The following is a 24,586-nucleotide window of genomic DNA, read 5'->3' as shown; positions in this document are numbered from 1 at the left end:
ATTTCTAGTGTCAGTGTTCATTTGAGCGAACCCGTTCGAACCGAACCATTCGGCAGACCCGACAAAGAGCATCGGGAATTTATAGTAATATCACCTTTATTGTAATGGCGTTAGAACAGATTATACCATTCGGCAGACCCGACATAAAAGTGAGTGTCATTTTTTTGTCTAGATGCTTCGTCCATATTAATGTCATTGATTTGACCCAATCAGCTGTTTCCGAATAAACAAATATATTATCAATTCTTACTTTTTGCGAATGCATTGAAGATGGCATTTCTGTTTCGACGATTTCAGAGAGCCATTCCAATTTAAATTTATCACAGGATTTCTTCTTAATGATCGCATTTGAAATATCACTTCCACTCCTTTTTGACATGTTTAGGGGATAAGTTTTCTAGTTTAGTAATTGTGTCTATATTATTAATAAGTATAATTTGTATCTACTATATATGTAACTGTGCAAGCAATCGTATTCACTTGAATTGTTTGTTACGTTCACTGAACACACCTGTAGTTATTACTAAAATCTGGCGGAGAAAACTTTCTTTTACAATATTTTTGTGTGAGGACTGTGCGGGGGATAAAAACATGTGTGCGGACATATTTTGGTAGGTGTGCGCGCGCACACCTTACAGAGAACGTTGGAGGTAGGCTGTGAAGATTTGACATACACAGTGCACACTAAACTTTGTTTTCATTGAACTAACAACTTGCAGATGTGCTGATTAGTTTTTAAATTTCAGTGAAACCCTGCCTAACCAAATTGTGATAGTTAAGGCATGGGCGATACGACTAAATAGTGCATATTTTTTCTGTCATACTTATTTGTTTTTGTTGAATAAAGAATACATTTAAATTCATTAAGCCCTGCATGTGCCAAATCATAATTATTGATAAAAAAATATTCTTCTATCTATAAAATATCTAAAATGGTGTATGGTTTAATGGTATAATTTTTGAAATTTTATAGATAAACGAATAGTTTTGGATTGTTGTCTACTATGTCTTGGATTAGGTAGGGTTTAATTGAATTTTAAAAACTAAGAAACGTTATCTACACATTGTGAGTCTTAGTTCAATGAAAACAAATACGTTTGACTGACAAAGTATAATGTGCACTAGTTATGTCGGATTTTAGCAGCCCACCTCCACTCTTCGCCACTGTCATACACGGTAAACATCTGTTTTACACAATTTGATGAACACAACTATTGGTTAATCTACTTAATAACAGTGGCGAAGAGTGGAGGTAGGCTGCTAAAATCCGACATAAATAGTGGACACCAAACTTTCTTAGTCAAACGTATTTGTTTTTATTGAACTAAGACTACAATGTATAGATAGTGTTTGTTAGTTTTTAAAATTCAATTAAACCTTGCCCAATCCAAGCCATAGTAAATAATAGTCAAACAATATTCATTCATATATGAAATATCTAAAATTATGCCATTAAACCATACATAATTTTGGATATTTTTTTAGATAAAAGAATCTTTTTATCGACTATGGTTTGGTTTAGGCAAGGCTTAATGAATTTCAGCCAACACTAACACCATAATATGTAATATAATATGTATTCTCAATTCAACGAAAACAGATAAGAATGACTGAAAAAGTATGCACCATTTTTGTCGGATCACCCATAGCATACCTAAACTATTATGGTTTCATTTAGGCAGGGTTTAATTGAATTTTAAAAACTAACTAACACCATCTGCAAATTGTAGTTTCAGTTCAATGGAAACAAATATGTATGACTGACAAAGCTTAGTGTGCACTATTCATGTTGAATCTTAACAGCCTATCTCCACCCCTCGCAACTGTTAAATACAATACTACAAAACAACGCGTTGATCGTCGATGGCACTGTAAGCCGATTAGGAATTGATTCGAGAAAATGTGAAATGCGTGTACCCTACATTCTGTTGTAATGTGATAATGCTATGAACGTGTACCTATGTGTGTATTTTATGACTTTCTGACAAAATCAATGTATGTAATGTTTCCTAATATTGTGAGAACAGCATTTTCATTCTTAGGGTCGTATGCATGAGATTCCCAAATACTTTATAGGCTATATACCGCTCATTTGTATGCATGAGTGCAAATGTAATTCGTTGTTTAGCGACGTCACGATGTGACGTCATAATGTGTCATAGCGTCCAAATAATGGCAAACTTGTAAAATTTCATTCCCCGACCATTAATTTAAAATTTTGAAATTGTAAATGTGTCTGAAAGTGTGCGAACGGTACCATATAAATTTAATAATTAAACATGAATAATTATTATGAACTTTAAATAATTTATCAGTAATTTTATCACATTTATTTTATAATTCTACTGTACGAAAGGATAGAGTATTGGCAGTAAACGTTTCTATTTGGTGGCAATACATACATATTATGACTAACTTCACTTCAATCACTTCTATTAAGAATTGTCAAAACAGAATAAGAATAAATGACAGAAATGCAAATGGATTTAGATAATAATATGTAATGATCTCTGTATAATATTATCATTTATATCAATCTCCGTATGACACTATTGATGTTACCAGTGTAATAATACCTACTGCATTTTGTAAGCGAAATACGAGGCATTGTATCAGTTACCTACTATCTAGATTATAGATTAAAATTATACGTATTTTGTAAACAGCACGACTAGGCACTGTTTTTAAAGTTTGCAAATGTTTTACAGAGTCTACAAAATGAACAAGGGTCTCAAGCAAACGTTTGTTGTAATGAATACATTATTAAAATGACATTTGAAAGTGACAGATGAAGCAGCCATTTTGAATGACGCGTGACGTCAGATTGTTTACGTCACAAACAGTGCTATACGCTATATGGTGGAACATCGGTTAAATAGCTTATAAAGAATTTGGTAATCTCATACATACGGCCCTTAGGCTCTTAGCCCTTTTTTGCTTCATAGATTTTTTTATTATTTGGGGCCCCTTCTAAGCATGGAGTTCTATTTCTGCGCGTATACTGATAACAGTGATAACGTTTTCATTGAGATTGCAGATGATACGTGTTAACCATTCATATTTAGATCGAGTTGAAGATTGACAATCAGCTGATAATGTGATAGGTCACTGCCAATTTTGATACTGGATACTACTTGAAGTTGTATAAGCCTGCTATTAAAGTCATCAATCATCATTATAGATATTTTAAAATTAATTTAATATTATCCTCGGATTCTTTGGGTACTTATTGCTACAAGATTATGTTTCTCTTGACAACATGATCTTGATGCAGGTATCAATTACAGCGCCGTACGGATATATTTATGTTATTTTTCATAATATAATTGCATATTGACATATTAGTAATAGGGGCAGCGTTGCCAACTTGGCGTTTTTCTAAACCTTCTAGACCTAAAATTTTTAAATAGGCATGTAGTGTTAAATGTTAGCCTGATTGATTTTTTTTCAAAGAGCAAAAATTTTAAGTTCTTTAGTAAAATTGCGTCGCACATCTGATTAATCTCACACACGCTTGAACAGTTTATCGGAGTAATGTTTATATTGTAAATTGTCCCGGTATGTGCAATTATTTGTTCTACTGTTTTAGAGTTCGAATTTCAAATTTCGAAGACAAAACTGCTTATTAATAGTTAGCTATTATTACCATATCGACAATGGAAAGATAAAAGGGCGTAATCCACCCAACCAAATTTTACAGGAGGCACAGTAAGGCCCGTTTCAGACGGGACACCGGTGTCGCGCTCGTTATAATATAGGAGGCCTTTATATTCGAATAAAGGGGCCTTTGTATTGTTTATGAACGCCCCAGAGCTGATTAGTCAACGCATAATTTCGCGTTATAAATTAGAACATAAAACTGGCTGCTGTAATAAAAACAAGTGTATCGGCGGCTTGAGAATGTAGCGGCCGACGGAAAAGTGTACCGGACACGCGTTTACTCATTAGCTCTGGGGCGTTCATAAACATACTACAAAGGCCTCCTATATTATATCGAGTGCGACACCGGTGTCCCATCTGAAACGGGCCTAACATTTTTGTTATGGTTTTTGGTCAAAGTTAAAATACAAAATAGACGTGAAATGAATGATAATTAATAATTTGGTTTTTATACCCTTAATCTGATATTAATTATTGCGTTAATTAAAAAAAACACAAAAATTAATGGTTAAGTCGTTTTTCCCATGTCACTTCTTTTTTTTAATTGCCAGATAAATTTCTATAATAAATCGGCATTTGCAGCTTCCATCCTTTGGACTCGATGTGTATTTAGTCGTGTAGAACATCATTATGCAATAAAACCTATTTTGAAAAAAAAACTGAGGGTTACGCCCCTTTTCCTGTCACAGTCGATATCGTCGTTGTTTTGGGAAAAGGGCGAAATGCTAATTTACGGGAAAAGGATTTTAAACTTTTGACATTTCGATGACCCAGTATTAAACAGTAACAACCCAAAAAACGTAGTTTTGAGATAATCATGTTTTAATATTCTACAATATAAATGATTTGACAAGTTTTACAAGGGTATATGTCAGAATTTATCTATTCTAAATTGAATCGTATGGTCAATCGCCAATTTTAAATGGAAACAATTCGAAATGGATCTGTACAAAACTGGTTTTGTTAGAAAGTTTGTAAAATTTCATATGGGTTTTTTGGCTCTCAAGGTATTCAAATTATTTTTTTCGAATTGTTTCTGTACAAAACCGAGAAAAACTCATTTTTACGACTATTTTGATACCAATATCGCGAAATGTTGAATTTTTGACTTGTTACCGTTAAATACTGGGTCATCGATTTATTTATTAATTACCTGTGGATGATTAAAAATGTCTAACTAGTTTATTATAAAGCTTAGAAAGAATACTGTCCGTATTATAATAGGTATTATAATATTTAAAAATGCCTAATATGTCACATTCGATTTTTATTCGTAATACGTACTAAGTGGATATTCGCCCTTACGATTATCGTTTTTAAGTACTTCCCTGTGGAGATACAAATTCGCTGTTTTTACACAACAAAGCTAGTGAGGTACCTACATATTGTTTTTTCATTAATATCTCGATTTCGCCATAATGGTCGATTCGCCCTTTTTATAAAACACCGACGATATGATAGGTATACAAAATAGACGACTTTCGTCAGGAGGGATTTCGATTTCGCGGAAATTACTCCGTTATACATATTTTATTACGCTTAACGTCTGACCAGCGCAACACGACAGAGGTGACCAGGCAACGCGGCAGAGTGTGAGCATCATCACGATTTCGTAGTCTTGACACGAGGAAATTGGACGAAATTAGAATCGGAGCACTATGCCTACGACGACGGACGGTGGGCGTGGATGTTGCATACTTGAATGGGGTACTGGCTCATCTTTCCGGCAGGGGGGGGGGGGGGGGGGGGCGGCGGCGACGCGAGATCCGAAGCGACGGTCGGCTCCTCCGTGAATGAAAACCGGACCGGGCGATCAGCGCCGATTCGAGGTGATCCTTCAGTTGCGGAGGGTTTCTACGAGGGGAAGATATTTAAGCTTTTGTAAATCAGCGGCGTCGTACGGCGCGAGGAGTTTCGTATCCATGATTCAATTTCATTTTTTTTTTAAACATATTGTGGACATTAGAAATTATAAGTTTAAGACGTTCACAACATGACATGAAACATTATTATAACCTGTTGTAGTGTTAAAAACTTTTTTTTTACCATGTCCGATTCTAATAAGATATTAGGTTCATACTCTTGACTGCAAACGCAAATTTACATGACATGAAACATTATTATAAAGAATAAAAGTAATAAAAGCAATAAAAATGAAAATATAAAAAGAGAACCTAATATAAACATACAGAAGCAGTGGAAATACAATTACACATCTACAGAAGTTCAAAGAAGTACACCGAGTTGGCTAATGAGACCGTATTTTAAGAATTTATAAAATAGCGTCCACCTAAACTCACCTCACGCAAGTGGAATATATCAACACCCGAAGCAATTTGGTTGAACATAGTTATCGCCCTCCCAATTGGCATTGCCAGTGGCACGTTGGTTCTGCACCTTGTGAGAATAAACAAACTGATGCTCTATATTTCTAAGATAGTTATCAGGGACACAGGTCAATAGCCGAGCGGTAACGTCTAGGCTTATAATCCGAGTCCGCGTGGGCCCCGTGTTCAAGTCTGTACCCAGAGTATGCACCTATTAGGTTGAGAAAGTGAAGTGGCAAACACAAATTTCGCATAAAAACAAAAATCTGTTAATACAACCCCATTTTGTGGAGACCCATATAATATTAGTAGGGAGCGGATTTATATGCATCAAAAAACATGATTATTTGCATTTAAAATCATTAAAATATGCACTAAAACCAAAGAAATATGCAGTTAAAAATTGACATTTTAAATGGAAAAAAATGTAGATACCCACTTCACCCAATATTACTGATAAAAAATCGATTAACCAATTAATAATCTTAATCAATATACCTATTATAATCACAAAAAATACAAATAATCAATATAATGTTAATCAATTACAATTTTCAAAATGTTTATTTACAAGTACAATTAATAATTGAACAAGAAATGCAATTTAAACTAAACACAACTTTAAAAATAAAAACGACACCTAAGTATTCCTACATACCTACTATTTGCTGTTTTTTTGTCTGAAAAAATAAGTTACAATATTTTTTTCAATAAGTATTGTGTTCTGGCATTATTAAATTATTCCGCATATCTGTCAGTATTTTGTTTAGGTATTTGCGGAAAAAGACCTCTCAACGTCCACAGAGGTGATTGCGCAAAATTTAATAGTGCCCGAGTTGATTTTTTCTGATACTTCCACAGCTCGGGGATGCCGTTAAAAAATGCAAGTGCATCTAAATTCTAAACTATCTAGGTACCTATCTGATTTAGTTATATTTCGATAAAATAATTAAAAAAAAACTAAAATTATAAATGCAAAAGCCCTAAAATATGCATTTATTTATGAAACATGCACTAATGTCTCAAATATGTATTTATATGCACAATAAAATTTTATTTTTGGATTCTGCATTTTTCAAAACATATTTCTGTGCAACTCTCATAGCTGTGCATATACCCTAACAAAATATGCACTAGCATATAAATCCGGGCCCTAAATATTAGGATCCTCTTAGGATCAAATATGGCGATGTAAGATGTATATTGTCACGTTTCAATTAAAGGTTGTTTTTTTAAAGGATTACTTTTTATTGAAGATTTACACAATAATTTTAAGAATGTGACATTGTTTATTTGACATATAGGTAATAGACAATATGAAATGAACGCACTACCATCGCAATCCGGGTGACAAGCTACACCAATTAAGCTATTATCAATGCAGAAACTTCCTAACAATTATTACTATGCATGGAAGTTGTAAACTAGCTGGAAGTTCAAAGTGAAAATGAGGGTATTATGTTTTACTTCAATAATACTGACATAATACATTGTCATCGGTTCGAAAATGCTCGTTTATCGTGTCGTGTCATTGTTGAACTGTATAACTGTTCCTCGGAGTAGGCCTCACGGCGGCCACGCGACGATGAGGCCGTGGCGAGGCAGGCTGCTCGCGCGGCGTTGACGATGCTAAGAGTCGAGGATGTTCTTCGGCGGAGTGTTGGGATACGCGCAGAGGCTGTTCGGCTCCGTCTCCAACCACGACGGGCTGAAATGCAAACTGTGCCAGAATGGTATGCCTACAGGTCCTGTTTATAGTATTTAATTTCTTTAAGATATCGATGGCCTAATGTTAATATCACGAAGTGAATTTTTACAGATTTTTCAAGAAGCTAAAAAAACTAAATATTTAATATCCCGTATCTGACCGTTAATACTTCACACATTTACATAACATGCCAATAACCCGTAACGTAAAAAGTGGTAAAGCAAAGCACATAACGCCTAATATAATGATAACATCCAATAAAGTGTGACATATTTACCTATATACAGATAAACATCCAAATTTGTTATATTACTTACTGTTTTACCTTTTAAATAATTCAAATGTGACATTTTGAAGCTGAATTCAACACACGTCATGCAACACGTTTGACAGCTTAGAGGAAAGATTCGGGGTATTACAGGTTTATTCCTGCTATGTTCAGATACGGGAAATTACTAAAATGGCTGTATCATTTTTCTTAAAATATTACAGATATGGGATTTCGCAGTCGATGGGCAGTATTTTTGTTGTTTTTAGTATATCAAAAAGTCATTTTCGTCATATTATGTCAGATACGGGGTTTTGACATTATACAATCGATGTGTATTTGTGGCTGGTTGGCCAGCCTATACAGTCTTAAATGTCCGAGGAGAAAGGTTTTTTTACTCACTGTGAAAACGTCCATAATTGGGTGGCTGCTGGGCGATAGGCCGTCTCATTGTACGCTGGGTTGAAGACGTGTTCATGTTTGGCGGAATTATTTGGCAACAAAAAACAAGTAACCGCGAAGAGTGGACAAAGCTTTAGGAAGCCTTCATCCACCCGTGGATTGAAATAGACTGACAGCGATGCAGGTGATACAACAAGATTATTTACATTATATTACGAGAAGATGGTTAAACGCTAACATTAGATTCTCACACAGTGATAACACCCGTTAAACTTACTAAAATATCAAGTCGGAATAAGAAAAAAAATCTTGATGTTTCCAGCCCCTCTTGGCGATCAGACTAATTCAAAGCATAGGCACCAAAGCTTTGCTGCCTTTAGCGGCTTCAGCATAATCCGACCGATGGAAATACCACTGGGTTTGATGCTTTCTCTCGTTTGTCTTGTGAATCGAGATGATGAGTTCGGTTAATTTTCCTTCGTACAAGACGATCTGTAACCGTGTGGCAGCGGCGAAGGGTGGAGGTAGGCTGAACGTATCACCACTTAACAACACATGACATTATACTTGTTGAAGAAAAACTGTTTGAATTACATGTTTTTTTATGATTTTTAGAGTTAATAATAAATAATTATATTTATCAGTGGCGAATGTTGGAGGTATGTTGTGGAGTTCGACACTGAACTTTGTCAAAAATACTTGAACTTTATTGAACTAATAATACAAATTGGTGTTGGTTAGTATTTCAATTTCAATTTAACCCCGCCTAAACCAATCTTTGATAGATATTATATTATATAACAAATATTCTTCTGTCTATAAAATATGCCATTAAATCATACATAAATTTAGATATTTTATAGATTGAAGAATATTTTTCATCTAATATCTATGGTTTGGTAGGTAGGGTTTAATTGAATGAACTGTAAGTTTAATGAAAACAAATAAATATTACTGCGCATCTATTCTGTACACAAGACTACTTTCGGCCGCTAAAATAGCTATATAGGGTAGGAAAGTATCAAAATATTAGCACTTATTGTAACAATTACAATACGTTAGTTATAATTGTTACAATAAGTACTATGTTTTAATAACACCTCTCTTGGCTATGATAAATTTCAAAGCGAGATAGTCAGTTTTGACTGTTTAGACAGCTAACTTAGTGTAATTGTTACTACAATAAGTGTTAATATTTCGATACTTTCCTAACCTATTTAGCAGCCGTAGCGGGCTGAAAGCAGTCTTGTGTATAGAATAGATGCGCTGATAAAGTATGCACTATTTTTGTCGAATCTCGTTAGCCTACCTCTACTATTATGGCTTGGTTTAGGCTGGGTGTAATTGAATTTAAAATTTTGTTTTTAAAGTTTAGCGTGCATTGTCTTGTTTTGTCGGATCTTCACAGTCGTGTGATTTAATATTATGTATGGTGTGCGTAGTGTTGGGTTTCGGGTTTTTCCCGACGGGATTTCTCGAGAATTTTTCGAGATTTTCCATCCCGAATCTCGAGAATTGAAATTTTTAATATTTCGGGAAATCCCGGATCTCGAGAATTTTTTCTCGGGATTCGGGATTTCTTTATTATCAAATATTAATTGAAAACAAAACGATTTTCTATATGAAGAAAGTGGACAGAAAACACAAAACTTTGTCAGACGCAGCGATTGACAGTCTGTGTTTTTTGAAATTCTATTTTAATACTTAAGTAATGTTTTGAATTATTTTTGTTTTTCTACTTCTGTTTTGTTTGTCTTACATAAATAAATAAAAATCATATTTTTTTGGAAATGGTCTCTTTTGATTTTAGTATTTTTACAGTTTTTTTTTAAATTTCCCGATTTCTCGGGAATTCTAGAGAATTCTTTTCCGGAAATCCCGAATCTCGAGATTGAGATTTTCTCGGGAAATACCCAACTCTAGGTGTGCGTGAATGGAGTTAAATAGTTTCTGAAAATTAGTTAACTAGGTACCTATACTAATTCTGAGCGTATGGCGAAGTGTTATTGGCGTGTTATGTATTATTGCATTGTTGTAATACACACATCAGATTAGCACCAGTGAGTCGTGATTGGAACCGGTACCTGTCACACTCCGCGAGTCATGGCCGGTGCACCGTGACTGTAAAGTTTGGAGGGACCCTGTTGTTAGTAGGTAGGTATATTGCATCGCGAGGAAGTGGTGTGTTAGTTGCGCATTATGAATATAGTTTAGATTCGAGACTTTTATTTAACCTTTCCTAAGACGTGTCCAAATGCTTATCGAATTGCGCTATTATTGTTAAGCTATATAGTAAGTTCAAGTAGACGTTATAACTAAACTTTTTGGCGAGAGCGGGCGTCCGTTGCTAATTAAGGTAATTAATATTCCTTGATTTGGTATACAAAACCCGATAGTCAATAATAGCGCAATTTGATAAGCATTTAGAGTTGTAGAAGTGATGCCTGAGTGAAAAGATACATTTGAGTCAAACATTATGTCAAGATCTTTCTTCGTTTGGTGCTACAGGTGCTTATATTCTTTTGAAATATGTTTGGCCCAATCTGCGAGGATGATGTCACTATAACCTCGGGGTGTTCTTTGGTGAGCTTGGCGTCATATAAATTAAAAGCCAATGTCTGCAATGGGTCGGGTCCACCCCGGGCTGTAAGTGCCAGAGAAAAGAAGTCTGGGCGAGGCCGTCAGTAAAGCTTTAAGCGTGAAATATATTATGGTGCATGTCACGGACTATCACGTGACGTCACAGTAAAAAAGTGTGTACTGTCGTTTTTCCTGGTGTTTAAAATATACTGATGTTCCCATCCCGTTGCACATGTTGAACCATTAAACGAATATTGTCAGTTCGCAAAATCTGCCGAAATCACCAAAACAACAATGAGGTCACCTCACGTTGAACCGCACTGCATCGACACCTGCATGACGTTTTGGACGGTTTTATCACATTCTAGATGTCCACACTTTTTCGAATTATGTCAAAATCACGTTTTTTGTTTTTAGTGGTTGGCACTATGTATTTTCAATAAGAATGTTGTCTATTATCCTTGGTCTGCAGGTTGGGTTCTGTTAAAAATATTATCTATGGATATAATATTGCAAGTATTTTAACGTACGCGCACGTAGAAACTGTTAAAATTAATTGAACTTAGCATAAATAATTAATAATAATTCAAAATACTAATACATTAGAGTTGGCACTCTCTATAATTGAATTTAGAGAGGTGGTGATCGTTCAAAATGTTCTGCAAAATGACGAAACCATAGACTAAATTTGTCACCGTGACAGCGGGATAGTTTCAATTTGATCACAACTTTATTCGCTGAGGTGTGTATGCTCCGCGGGCCCCGGTTGGTTAGCCCACCTCTCAATGGATGATAATGATATTGTTAGCTAGGTGCGTTAAAAAGAATTCAATTAAGTCTATTTTGCGGCATTACGCGGGCCGACGTCAAAGACAATAGACTAACTACGCTAACTGCCAACGAAGACTTCCTGTTACACAAGTGGGTCAATTGTATGGAGATAGAGATGTGGGGGATACGGTGGAATGAGTAAGCTTTGTGGCTGGTAGTAAAGTACGCTTTTTTATATTTTTTTTCAATACGATGGCGAGAGCTGAGGGGACATGCTTATATGGTCTTTATTCATAATGGTGACATAATTAATTCATTCACCACCTTTGTAGTTCTGTGTCCACTTCAGGTTATCGTTTTACCAGCGTGTTGAACGTGTTTTTTATTACAAGGTTTTTCTTAGCTCGTATTCTTATTTGTCCGGTACAAATCTTGCAATCGATTTTAACTAACTTTCCGACTAGCTAGAGACTTTTAGAATATACCAGAACACGATGCGCATGCATTTTTAAAATACTTTTAGCCATCTTTAAGTAGAATTGAATTCATTTTCAGTTAATTCTGTTTTGTATGAAAAGTTATTTCGACACCATTATTGGTTGCTAAGTGTATGGGGTCCTAGCAACTAAATTATTAATATATACCGACGTGCGTTACTATGGAAATTAATATGACATTTCAGTATTATTTCTATCAAGTACAATTTTATACGATTCAACAGAAAAATTAAAAATGTATATGAAAAGTTCTTTTTATCTTGTAATTATTATATAACTTTATTTCATCATTCGCCGTTCCTAATTATTTACTATTTATACACTAACAAAATTTTCCATTTGCAGTCATAAATGTTTTTTTGTATTTATATAAAAAAATCGCGGTTCATGGAGGCTCAAGCGAAGTCTCCGTACTGGGCGATTATTCAAAGTCTACCTTCTAAGAAAGATAGACTAAATACAACGCAAGAAAATAAGCAGACATATTAAAGTACTGAATTTAGATTTTTTATCAAAAGTAAAGAAATATGGACAGCGTCTTCTGTCTTAAACTATTCTATTTATACGTGATTTTTGTTTATGCATGGAATTCAGATATATTTTGTATGACTGTCAGGTCACGTGAGCACAGCCCCGTGTACCGAAATGTATGGGATACGGTAGGCTTGAAAGACGAAGCCTTAAACCTTTGCGCATAATATTATTCTCTATGACTGCAGCTTTGTCCAAATTAATTAATAATACCACGATTAAAAAAAAAGTATATGGCATTCAATCACTTATAAATATAGATTGTTTTAATAAAATAAAAATAAATGGTAAATAATGATTTTTTATGTATATAAATGTTTAAGGAAATACATAATTTAAAGTTTAAACTCATCGCTCAATTTTATATCGTCAGTGAGCTATTTAAATATCATCGATTTAGTGTGTCGTTGTCATTGGTGTGTTCATCAGTTATAAAATCTTATTATCTTCTTATTTTTCGTAAGTACCTATACCTGACAAATGTGCCCTTTTTCTCTGATCTCCACAGCATAGGTACTTCTTTCCAAAAGTCACTCTTCGCCACTGCATAGAGGTAACCAAATTTGAAACCAATACTCTTAATAAAAATAATATAGCTTTAAACTTTCATCAATATTTTTTATTTCGATGTTACTGTAAAACTCAGTCAAAAGTTTGAATACAAAATACAAATATTATGTATGTACATGTCATTAATCCATGTGTTATTTTTTTTTAAACTAATTATCACCTCAATGTGGTGAAATATTATTTGAGACGTATTCTGGCTATTCACCAAATGCTAAAATATTAATGACTTTCCATCAAAGATTACCAGTAAAACAAAGACAATCGCGTAGGGGCTCATTTCCGGTTTGCAAGAAAAACTCCCCCCTTTGTGATAATATTTATTTTCTTCACTCGCAGCTGTTTACATAATAATGGTAGTGGTAGACGTTTCATTCTATCCTACAATACTCACCTGACCCTCGTGGTTTTACTCATCTCCCCATGTCTTGAAAATGCGTGGAGCCGCCTGTTTACGTATTCCTCACCTGTTCGTTTATTCCGAGGCATGGTAATTTTTACACCTGACGCGGTTATTGTAATATAGTATAGAAGGGTCCCTGCTCTGTCGTGCGGAACGACTCTTGTGTTTAAATGTGCAACGTGAAGGATTTACTTTTACACGTACGCCAGTGATGTTTCCAATAGATTTATTATTCGTAAGTACGGAGATCGAAGAAGTATCGATTTATTTCATTGGAACAGCGTTTCCAAAATTGGTTCCGGTGACCCCTGTGCAGCAGTGGCGAAGGGTGGAGGTAGGCTGTTAAGATCCACCGTAAATGGTGCACACTAAACTTTACCAGTCATAATATGTATTTGTTTTCATTGAACTAAGCTACAATTTACAGATGGTGTTGGTTAGTTTTTAATATTCAATTAAACCCTGCAAAACCAAGCCATAATAATATATAATAGTCAAATAATACTCGTCTATCTATGAAATACCTAAAATTATCCCATTAAATCATCCATAATATCGAATATTTTATAGATAGAATAATATTTTTTATCTATTACAGTTTGGTTAGGCAGGGCTTAATGAATTAAAAAAAATGAACCAACATAATATGTCATTAACCAACATCATCTATAAATTGTAGTTTATTTCAATAAAAACAAATACGCACGACTAACAAAATTTAATGTGCACTATTTCTGGCGGATCTTAATAGCCTACCTCCACCCTTCGCTACTGCTGTGCAATGTTGCTAGCTTTCATTGACAAACATGTCAGAAATGGTAAAACATAAGCTAGTTAATTGGTCGAACACCTGTAAAATTTTCTCAAAATAAAAACATCGGCAGAAACTAGAGTTTCCTAAAAAATACATAAGTATAATCAATTAAGTATGTTGGCTGCAGTGGCGAAGGGTGCTTATTGAGATAGTAGGTAGGCTGTGATAGATGACTGAAAGAAGTATAAAATGAATGTACTTATATATTTTTACAAAAATTACATTGTTGTATGGACCAGATGGCCCATGAGGCTTACGTACCTAATGTCTGTTAGTTAATACGTGTGTAATCGTATGTGTGTGTTGTTTGCGTGAAATGTACCAATTTAGTTGGATGCCTACTTTGGATTGTGTTGGTGACGTTGGTGTAATAGCTGCATATGTATTAGTGCCAATAGCTACAGTCTTGTCCATGCCCTCCCACATCCTGAAGCGGGCCCCCAGGCCAGAATCTTTCGCGGATGCCCCCGTGGTGATATATCGAGGGAAGTGGTGTGACCCTGTGCTTGTTCTATCCTCCGATTCTGGAGCGTAGCAAGGTACACGCAGTAGTTCATTGTACATATACACATTTATTGTAACAAACACTAATGTTAGGCATAATGAGACCACATGCTATGGCTACATCTGTAATTTGTTGACGACAAAAAGTGAAACTCAAATATATTTATTCTACATATTTGTAATGAACATAACATATTATAAATTTAAATCGTTCACGACATGACATAAAATAAGTAATAACAATTTTTCAAATAAAAATACAGAGGAATGTGAGTTAATAATACAAACAATTAATAAAATGAGACATAAAATAAGAAAAGAAATAAAATAACATTAATAAAAGCAGATGGAAGCACACAGAGTGAACTATTGATAGACCCTATCTTAAAAACGTATAAAACAACGTCCACCTAAATTAACCTCACATAAGTGGAATATATCAATATCTGAAGCGATTTCATTAAACATGGTTATTGCCCTCCTAATTGGCATTACTAATGCCAGGTTTGTTCTGCACCTTGGTAGAACAAATAACGGATGCCCTAGATTACTAAGGTAATTATCAGAGACACGCAAGCCAACACCACCAAGAATGGCAGAGTTCACATTTACGCCGCGTATAAATCGGAAGAAATATGTAGCTAAATAAAGATTCATTCTAAATTTTAAGCTACAGTATGTAAGTAGGTAAAGTCAGTCGGATAGAGCCACGGATAATATCCATAAAACCGAAAGTAAAGGAGTCTCAAAAAATTCTTTTGGTCTCCACCATAATGCCGTACTTCAGCTGATAACATAACTTGCTGACAGCAAACGATAGGCCCACTCTCAAGTGCCACAAGGACCACATGCTACGGCTACATAATATTCTGTAATTTGTTGACGACAATTTTTTTTTTTTAATTTTCCACAGACGCGGCGACGCCGGCCGTCTTCGCTTGCGCCCCTCCCCCGCCGCCGCTGCCCGAGGCCCCCGTTCAGCCCCTGCAGTTGCACCTTCCGCGGCTGCTGTGCATGGTGGGCGCTTCGTCGGCGACGGGGGCCGCGGCGGACCTGTGCGAGCGGGCCGTGCAGGCCGCGCCGCTTCTGGGGGCGCGGGTCGTCAACGTGGGCGACGATGGGGAGGGCCCGCAGCCCCAGCCGGCCCTGCCGCACTACGTCCTGCCCGAGTTCGAGGGGAAGGTCTTCAGCGAGCGGTTCGCCAAAGATAGAAGGTAATTATCGTTGATTTTTCAATGCATTTCTTTCTATTATAATTCTTTAATTCGAAGTATAGTTGAGAGTGGGTTGATGGTTTTGGCCATGGATCGTTTCAAGTAAGGCTTTAATAGTGAAGTGGGTGCAAAATAAATTTAGTTATGTGAATACTATCCGTGGCTTTGCCGAGTTACTTCTAATAATATAATGGTTGAGATTTTCACTGCTATGTGTTCTCGTAATGGGTTTTCACCGCGTGTTCTTCCTCCTTCTTTCCTCGATGTTTCTGGCTCGTTGCAGAGGGCATTCCCAAGAGATGATGTGTTGATATGTGTATAGCTGTAGGTGTATGAATACGAACGTCGCCCTAAGAAGGAGGAAGACATGCGATGAAAACCCAAAAATCGGAACGGAATTTGGAAGATCACCCTGTGCTTCAATCAGGGAACAAAGAATTAATGGGAACTGAAATACCTAACGGGTGTGGAAGAATATGGGATAAACTTAAACATGTGTCAAGAATACGTCAATCTATGCTTGTCCTTCGTTCTGACTGAACTGCTCTCGGTCTATGCACTGACTCATTGGTGCATTGTATTTGAAGGTTGCAACACACTATTGTAATAGGTCTATAATGTGTGGTTCATTTTCGTAGGACACTCACACATTCAAAACCCTGCTTCAAAATGTAGTGTATTGGGGTATATCATATCTGAATTCTATTTATTAATCTGTTCTGTGGCTTTAATACATCTTTCAAAGTAATATTTTAATGTGACACATTTATAAATAACCGTGTTTGAGAGATTTGTTAATAATTTCCACCCTATTTGTTAGTCGATTCTAGGGATTGTAATACCGAATGGAAATGTCAATACCGGTTTTTCGGTATTTATTATTGGATACCGGTATTTCTTAAACATTAAAAAACAGAAGTAGATGCTTATCAATAAATATAGCTATTAAAATCTTTTTTAAAAATTACTTCATAGCAAAAACCTACATACCTACATTTATTATGTAAATATGTATTGATAATAATCGTAGAACTAGTGATTTTTTTACAAATAATTTGAATATATTGATAATTTTAACTAAAGCCCTCAAAAGTTCATCAGGTGCAAATAAGTCCGGCTGCAAGCAAAGCTTCTTAAATTCAACGCTTGTACAGTCATCAATAATTATAGAATAATTGAACATTTTTGTCACGAATGTTTTCTATTTCGAAATAATATTATGATAATTCATCGCGACAATTACAATTACTTATATAATATAAAATAAATATATTTGATGAAATTTGTTTTATTATTTTTTCACCTCTGTTGGATTCACTTAATATATTTGCATTTTAGCAGCACATAACTTATAATTCATTTTCAAAAACGTAAACGAGTGTAATACCGAAAATTCCGGTATTGATAAATACTGGAATACCGGTTTTGAAATACCGTTTTTGGAATCCCTAGTCGAGTCTAATAGGGTCAATATCGACACAATTTTTGAATTAATTTTATTACTTTATTTATATCATGCTACGTTATGGGTGTTATAGATTATTTTAGAGGTCCGCAGTATCCATTAATTATTATTGTATTTTTTTTTACGTATTTCCGTCAACTTGTAAAATAAATATTTATATATTTTCAATCGTAAAATAATATTTTACGTAATTATTTTATTATTATATTATGCACACTTCAAAGCCTGCCGACAGTATGAAGGTTAGGATAAAATCAATTATAAAATATAAATGTTATATAATTCGTGTTTTTACCTACGTACTTAAATAAACACATACATAACAGTAAGTAATTTGGTTCAGATAGTTTATTATCTCGCAATGTAGTTAATGTACTGAATCTTATCATTTTTCGCTACTTTGATCGAATAAATATTACGCAGGGTTCTGTCACAGGCTCGTATCTGAAAAAAAAACCATCCTGACACTACAGGTTGTAATTTCTAGATTTTTGAGAATTTATAAAATTTCTGGGAGTTTCTTAGTTTTTCTTCTGACGAAATTCTTTTTTCTTTCTTTTGACCGTGTCCGATCCTACTACGATCACATGGGCTTCCACAGAATGAAGGTTTTTGTATTAACATATTTTCAGCACTTGCTCAACCTATTAGGTCTATACTCTGACTCCAAACACAAATTAAAATAAACAATAAGTATGTGTATTTGCCAGACCCAGGATTCGAACCTGGGACCCACGACATTATAAGCCGCTCGGCCATCGTGGGCGTTTCTGACGAAATACTGTATTATAATCGAGAGTGAACGTTTAGTTACTCGGGTACTTTAAAGATCTTTTTGACTCACGCGGAATATACAAATTAAAAGAATATGATTATTCTATTCGCAACCACTATGGACGAGTGGTAACGTTTTTGTTTATGAAGTCGCGGGTCTCAGGTTCTAATCCCGGCTCTGACAAGTTCACACATTGCTTTTGTTTAATGTTTTGTTTACTTGTTCATTGTTTAATGATACATTTACCTCTGTGTCTCTTAAGGCTATACCTCAGTTGAAGCACGGTCTAAAAAGATCGTGGCTAGGCGACGCGCGGATTGCGGGTCGCGGGTGCTAATGACGCATGCTGACCGAAATATAATTTCTTGTCATATAAATCCAACATGTGTCCATTGAATGTTATTAAGTCTTGGGAATTTTCTCCCAGGACACTCCCAGTCCAATTGTTTCAGATGCTTCACATCACCAATTGAAGGGTCCCGTGATACTCTCGATTAAGGCCGAGGGTGGTACGAGGCGGGTTTGGTGGACGGCTTATAACTTCATTGTTTATTGTTCTATTAGTAACAATAATAGTATATTCATTGACATGTTTTCTTTTTCAAGTAAATGGGTAACGTTTTTTAGTCATCTTTACACGATTTACGAATTAATTCCCCCGACGCCATCACAAAACAAATTGACGTGTTCACAGCTCGACTTTCGCTCTCCGATTGGCAGCGAGTCCGAAATTTCGTCGCACCTATAGTTGAAAATTATTTGCCGTTTCACTGAAGTATGCTCTCAAGTGTACCCAAGTTTTTCAGATACATGCTTGTGTCTGTCGCATCTTGATATTGTCACATCTTTACACTCTCTCGAGGTCTGTTTATTTTCTTTGTTTACTTTGCGTTTTAACGCGTGTACAAAATATATAACATATGCCCAAGCACTTGGACTTCTTACCTAGTTATTTCCTACCTAATATGTATAATTAGATTGGCCACTTTGAAGGGTGATGGCGTAACATATTGTTGTGATACCAGAAACTAAGAACACTCATGTCTAATTCTCTCTAAGTATATTATAATTGTTATCATCGACTACCCGCTTGGGATGTAAAAGTCCGCAGTTGGGTTGTGAACAGAATGCCCGCCTTTGAATCGGGGGATCAAATTAAAATGAGGTTGTTTTTTTAATATGTATTTGCATTCAGAGTGTAGGCTTTCTTTATACTAAAGTTTTCTGTTTTTTTTTGGATCAACACCCCCCTTCACCCTCACCTGCCCTTTGAGCATATTGATTTTGGAAAGGTAAAATGGCGTAATCTACACAATTCAAATTTGACAGGAGGCACAAAAACGTTGTGTTTATGGTTTTAAGCATAGATGTATTTTATGTCAAAGTTAAAATACAAAATAGTGAACCTTGAAGTGCATGATAATTAATAATTTGGTTTTTATATCCCTTATCTGATATTAATTATTGGGTGAATTAAAAAAAAACTCCTATTATACAATAAAACCTATTTTGAAAAAACTGAGACTTACGGCCTTTTTCCATATATCGATATATGTATTGAAAATAAAATTACATTTTTTATTTTCATTAATGTGTATAACCACTTAACCGTTTGAATTTGATGTTTTTTATTTAAGATTTTTAGATGATATACGTAATATATTTTATTTTTAACACTACAACATGCCATGAGGGCCAATGACATTAGTGTAGTTAGTAATTGTAGTGAAACTATCACAAACACCCATACTTTTGAGAAAATCACATAAATATGTTGTGACCTCACTGGGCATCGAACCCGGAATCCATGGATGAAAAGCCATCGTGACTACGAGATTTAGTGAGCTAACGTCGTGACTCCTGATGACTTCGAGACTCATAAAATCATCTATAGTGGTGAAGGTGAGATGTATCGATTAGTAAACACTCATGAGAAAATATAGCTAAAAGAAACAAATCTTTTTTTGAAAAACATTACTTTCGTAACTCAATTTGGAGAGGGCTTATGGGCAGGTATTAACAGGGCCAATAGTTAAAATGTATCGCAATTGAACATGGCAGACGTAGCATAGTGGTAATTCACAGGGCGCGATACCCAAGAGATTCTTGCCGTTTGTCATACTTTTTTCAAATAGGTTTTTTCTATCGGCTACATTTTCTCATGAGTGTTTTCAGAATTATGTATGTTCACATTTAAAGATGTCGAAGGCATCACAAAACGCTAATAAAAACGCCACAAGCTAGATGGGTTATTTTGCAAGTTAAAAAATGTTTGATCTGGCAGGAAAAACTCAAAGTTGGCAACGCTGGTAGCGGCTTGGTGTACTGTAACATAATATGCCAAATTAGGATGTAGTGAGACACATCGTACCAGATCGAGATGATAACTGTTGAAATGCCAAAATACCTATCGTCTCAATCACGGCCAATTTGTAAAATTTTGATTTGAAATATGTATTTGTAACATAATCTCTGTGTACTATCGCCACTTGCGAGGCCGCGAGTGTGTATTTTGAACACGATAAACTTAATGCTGAGCAATTATCTGTCAAGCAAATAAATTTAATTACATAGAAGTCATTTATAATTTATATAATCAACCTCTAAAACGAGAATAAATTTAATAGTAGTGCCTGCATTATTAATATTTTATAAGTAAATGGTTTTGTACTTGGGTATTTTTAGTATTCCGTTGTTACGTATGCCCCACTTTCGATTTTGTTGTGATTAACAGTTTTCTTGAATGTTTTTTTTTAATGCACTCGCAAGGACGCCGGCTCATGCAGGTAACAAAATTGTTGAATATTCATTATTTACTGTTAGAAATAATAATTATATATCTTATCTTTGTGTTGTTTGTTTGATTCTATTTACGGGAGGGTTCTGATTTTAGAACAGCGAGGCTATTCTAACATAATATTTAACACCCAAAAAGAGCTACGTTTGTGATAGATATATCACATTTATCACTTTATGTATTAAGGCAAGTCAGCGGCGAAGGGTGACTTTTGGAAAGAGGTAGGTTGTGGAGTAACCACGCTTGTCAGACATATTTACGGGAAATAAGAAGATAACCGAATATTACTACTGATTAATAGGTACACTAAATCGATGAAATTTGAAAAGCTCAATTAGTTTGAATTATGTGTTTTCCTAAATATTTATAAACGTAACATACGCTCAAAATATATTACCTATCATCTTTGAAAATATCCGTTGTGTATATGTTCCATAACAATTTATAATTTAATCAGTAAAACTAAACATTTTAAAATACTTCTATATTTAAAACACAGACTTAGGTATTGTTGTAGTACTTATTCCACTTTTAATAAATAGATTAGGACCGGTTTCGTCTGCCTCAGAGGGTCATTTTCTAGGGGTTGAAAATGTCCCTCTGAGGCGGACGAAACCGGTCCTAATCTATTTATTAAAAGTGGAATAAGTACTAAAAAAATGCGTTATATTAAATTTAAAAAAACAATACAATGCAGTTCCACCATGAATTGACAATTAACAAAATAAAACAGGCTTAGGTATAAATAACTGATAAAAATCGCGAGATAAATTATTTTATATTTTTAACAACAATCAATATTTATATGTGATTCAATCCCATAGAAAATATTTTTTAAATTATCTTATTAATAATTATTTTTAATGAATGTGCTCTAGCGGATGTAAGCGCTAACTAAACAACCTATGATTTCGGAAATTACATTATTTACTTGAAGATCTATTTTTCTTTAAATAATCGCCTACTATGGAGCCTTCGCCACTGAGACAGTTAATTATTATAAGTTAATCAGTAAGATGACCAATCAAGTAAGACTTGTTAATTGTGCTAAGAATATTTAATTTGACCGCTACGTGTTCCTCTCTCCCACGTGTCATCTTTACTTAGTCGCGTAAATTCTGTTAAAACACATTTGAGTGGATGGCGACCTAAGTCTTGGGTAACTGCTCCTGAGACATTCCCAGTCACAAAAAAATTAACACATACCTATAAGTTAGAATATAATTGTTATATAAGTTAGAATAACTATTTAGAATAATATAAGTTAGATTTAACTGTATTCGTTATCAGTGTGTATTTTGCACACGGTGCCTGAAGATGTCGATAGGCGAAACCCGGGTCGCAAAAAACGACTCAAATGGAAATAGTTCTAAACTTAAATCCATTAGAATTTAAATTCAAATTCCATCAAATATCCTCGAAATATTATATAATTATGTAAGTATGTTGTTGTCGCAAAATTATTAAGCGTCAATTACATTGAGCTACTTTACGAGCTGTTTGTTGGCGAATTTAAAAGCGGGCGATTCAGCTACTTCGATTGTGATGATGACACACAAAACTTTCCATTAGCTGAGAAGCCAGAAGCCAGCGACTATTTTGACAGAACGTAGTTTGTTTTTTTACCGGGAGGTTGCTACTACTCTCTACTGCGCAGACGCAGTAGGCCCACACGCCGGCGTGTAGCGTGTAAAGTTGACCGGCTTTCAACTTTTCTCGGTAGATTGTTTACAATCTGCTTGTTAGCTTGTTCGATGATGACACTGGGCGACTTTACAGGCAGATTGTAAATTCGCCAACAACCAGCTCGTAAAGTAGCTCAATGCAATTGACGCATTACCTGTGGACCAGTGTTGCCATCTTTTTAATGTGTAATTATAGTACAGTGCCTCCAAAATTATAGTATTTGGGGAAAAAATATAGTACGCGTTGTCATCACTGTTGAAAATGTATAGGTCTTTTTGTTTCTGAGAATAAAAAATAACGGAAAATTTGAGAAACTCCGAGACCCCTTTTTATTTAAGTATCTCTTCCGACCAAAAATGCTTATCGAAGAATTCAAGAAATTTCATTTTAAACCAGTCAATGGATTCTTTTACGTTTTTCGAGCATTTCTTTTTCTTCTATTATTGATATTGCGTAATTATAGTACTTTGCATCAATTTATCGAACGTAAATATCGAAATTTTTGTACTTTTTACATATTTTTTCCGATATAAAAATTATAGTATTTTGGGCGTTATACCTGTTTTATATCGTACATAGTACGCGGACCAAAATTATAGTACACATACTATACTTATAGTACGGTTGGCAACACTGCTGTGGACTGTTAGCTCTATTGATTGTGTTGTTACCCCCTTATATCGTAATGTCACATTAAGAGCCGATTGCATGACTACGGTGGATATTGTATAAGTAAATATTTTTTTTATCTTACGTGTACAACTCACTGATAAATTGTACAGAGTGCTTAGGAATAATATATGTATATTTTTATTATTTGATTTGATTCTTGGTGAAATAAAAAAATAATCGTCAAAAATAAACAAATCATTCATCAACTTGAACTCTGCTGGCTTTACAGACCATTCAGGTCCATGGGTGAATGTACAACCGTCTTCCAGGAATCACGTCCCGAGCTCTCTTTCTGCTGTCGTTCACACTCAGCCTCTCTGCGTCCCTCTTGACGTTATCCACCAATACTGGGGACTCTACACAATCCTTGTAAACAGCTATGGAGTCCATCTCTTCCCATGTATTAAAAAAAATCTTGAAAAAAAATTATGCCTTGTGGGACTCTAACCTGAATTAATTCAATTCCGGCCAATGTGGTTTACCAATTTAACCACCTGTACCCTACGTAGCACCGCGACCGAAGCGTTTAAAGTTCGTTAATATTGACTTTTGTGTTATGAATCAAGGTTTCAATAATTGGTAGGTACTTAACTTACCTTGGCTGACGTCCGGATCTCTCCAAATTTTAGTATTAACGTACTCGCACTCGCTAATAATTTAATATATCTGAGTACTATATTTTTATTCAATAAGTCATTCACAAGATTTAAGAATGTAACATTCTTTTAATTAAAATAAGCCGCAATTATTCTTCACTATGTTCAATCCTAAGAGGATCGAACAGGGTGGTGCGCCACGTAAGTCAAAATGGAGCTTTTATGGTATTTTCAGAGCATAAGCCTGGACATTCCTTAAACTTTGTAGATAATCTATTTATATAATTTTGAAGCCTTATTATCCTTTATATTTATTTTAAACATTTGATGACTGAATAAAGTATTTTTA

General features: G+C 34.9%; 1 protein-coding gene across 2 annotated transcripts in view; it reads left to right on the top strand.

The window, feature by feature from the left end:
• pbl (epithelial cell transforming 2 pebble) overlaps positions 1-24,586 on the top strand; it is a 127,116-nt gene that overhangs the window by 24,251 nt on the left and 78,279 nt on the right. For both annotated transcript variants that reach the window (XM_085951092.1, XM_085951091.1), the window contains exon 2: positions 15,946-16,246. In XM_085951092.1, the coding sequence (XP_085807218.1) occupies positions 15,946-16,246 (301 nt within the window). The remainder of the gene's footprint in view (positions 1-15,945; positions 16,247-24,586) is intronic.

Source organism: Rhyacophila brunnea, unplaced genomic scaffold, assembly GCF_057557595.1.
Source record: "Rhyacophila brunnea isolate RB1 unplaced genomic scaffold, BYU_Rbru_1.0 scaffold_24, whole genome shotgun sequence".
Taxonomy (NCBI): Eukaryota; Metazoa; Arthropoda; class Insecta; order Trichoptera; family Rhyacophilidae; genus Rhyacophila; species Rhyacophila brunnea.
This window is presented reverse-complemented; position numbering and strand designations above follow the sequence as displayed.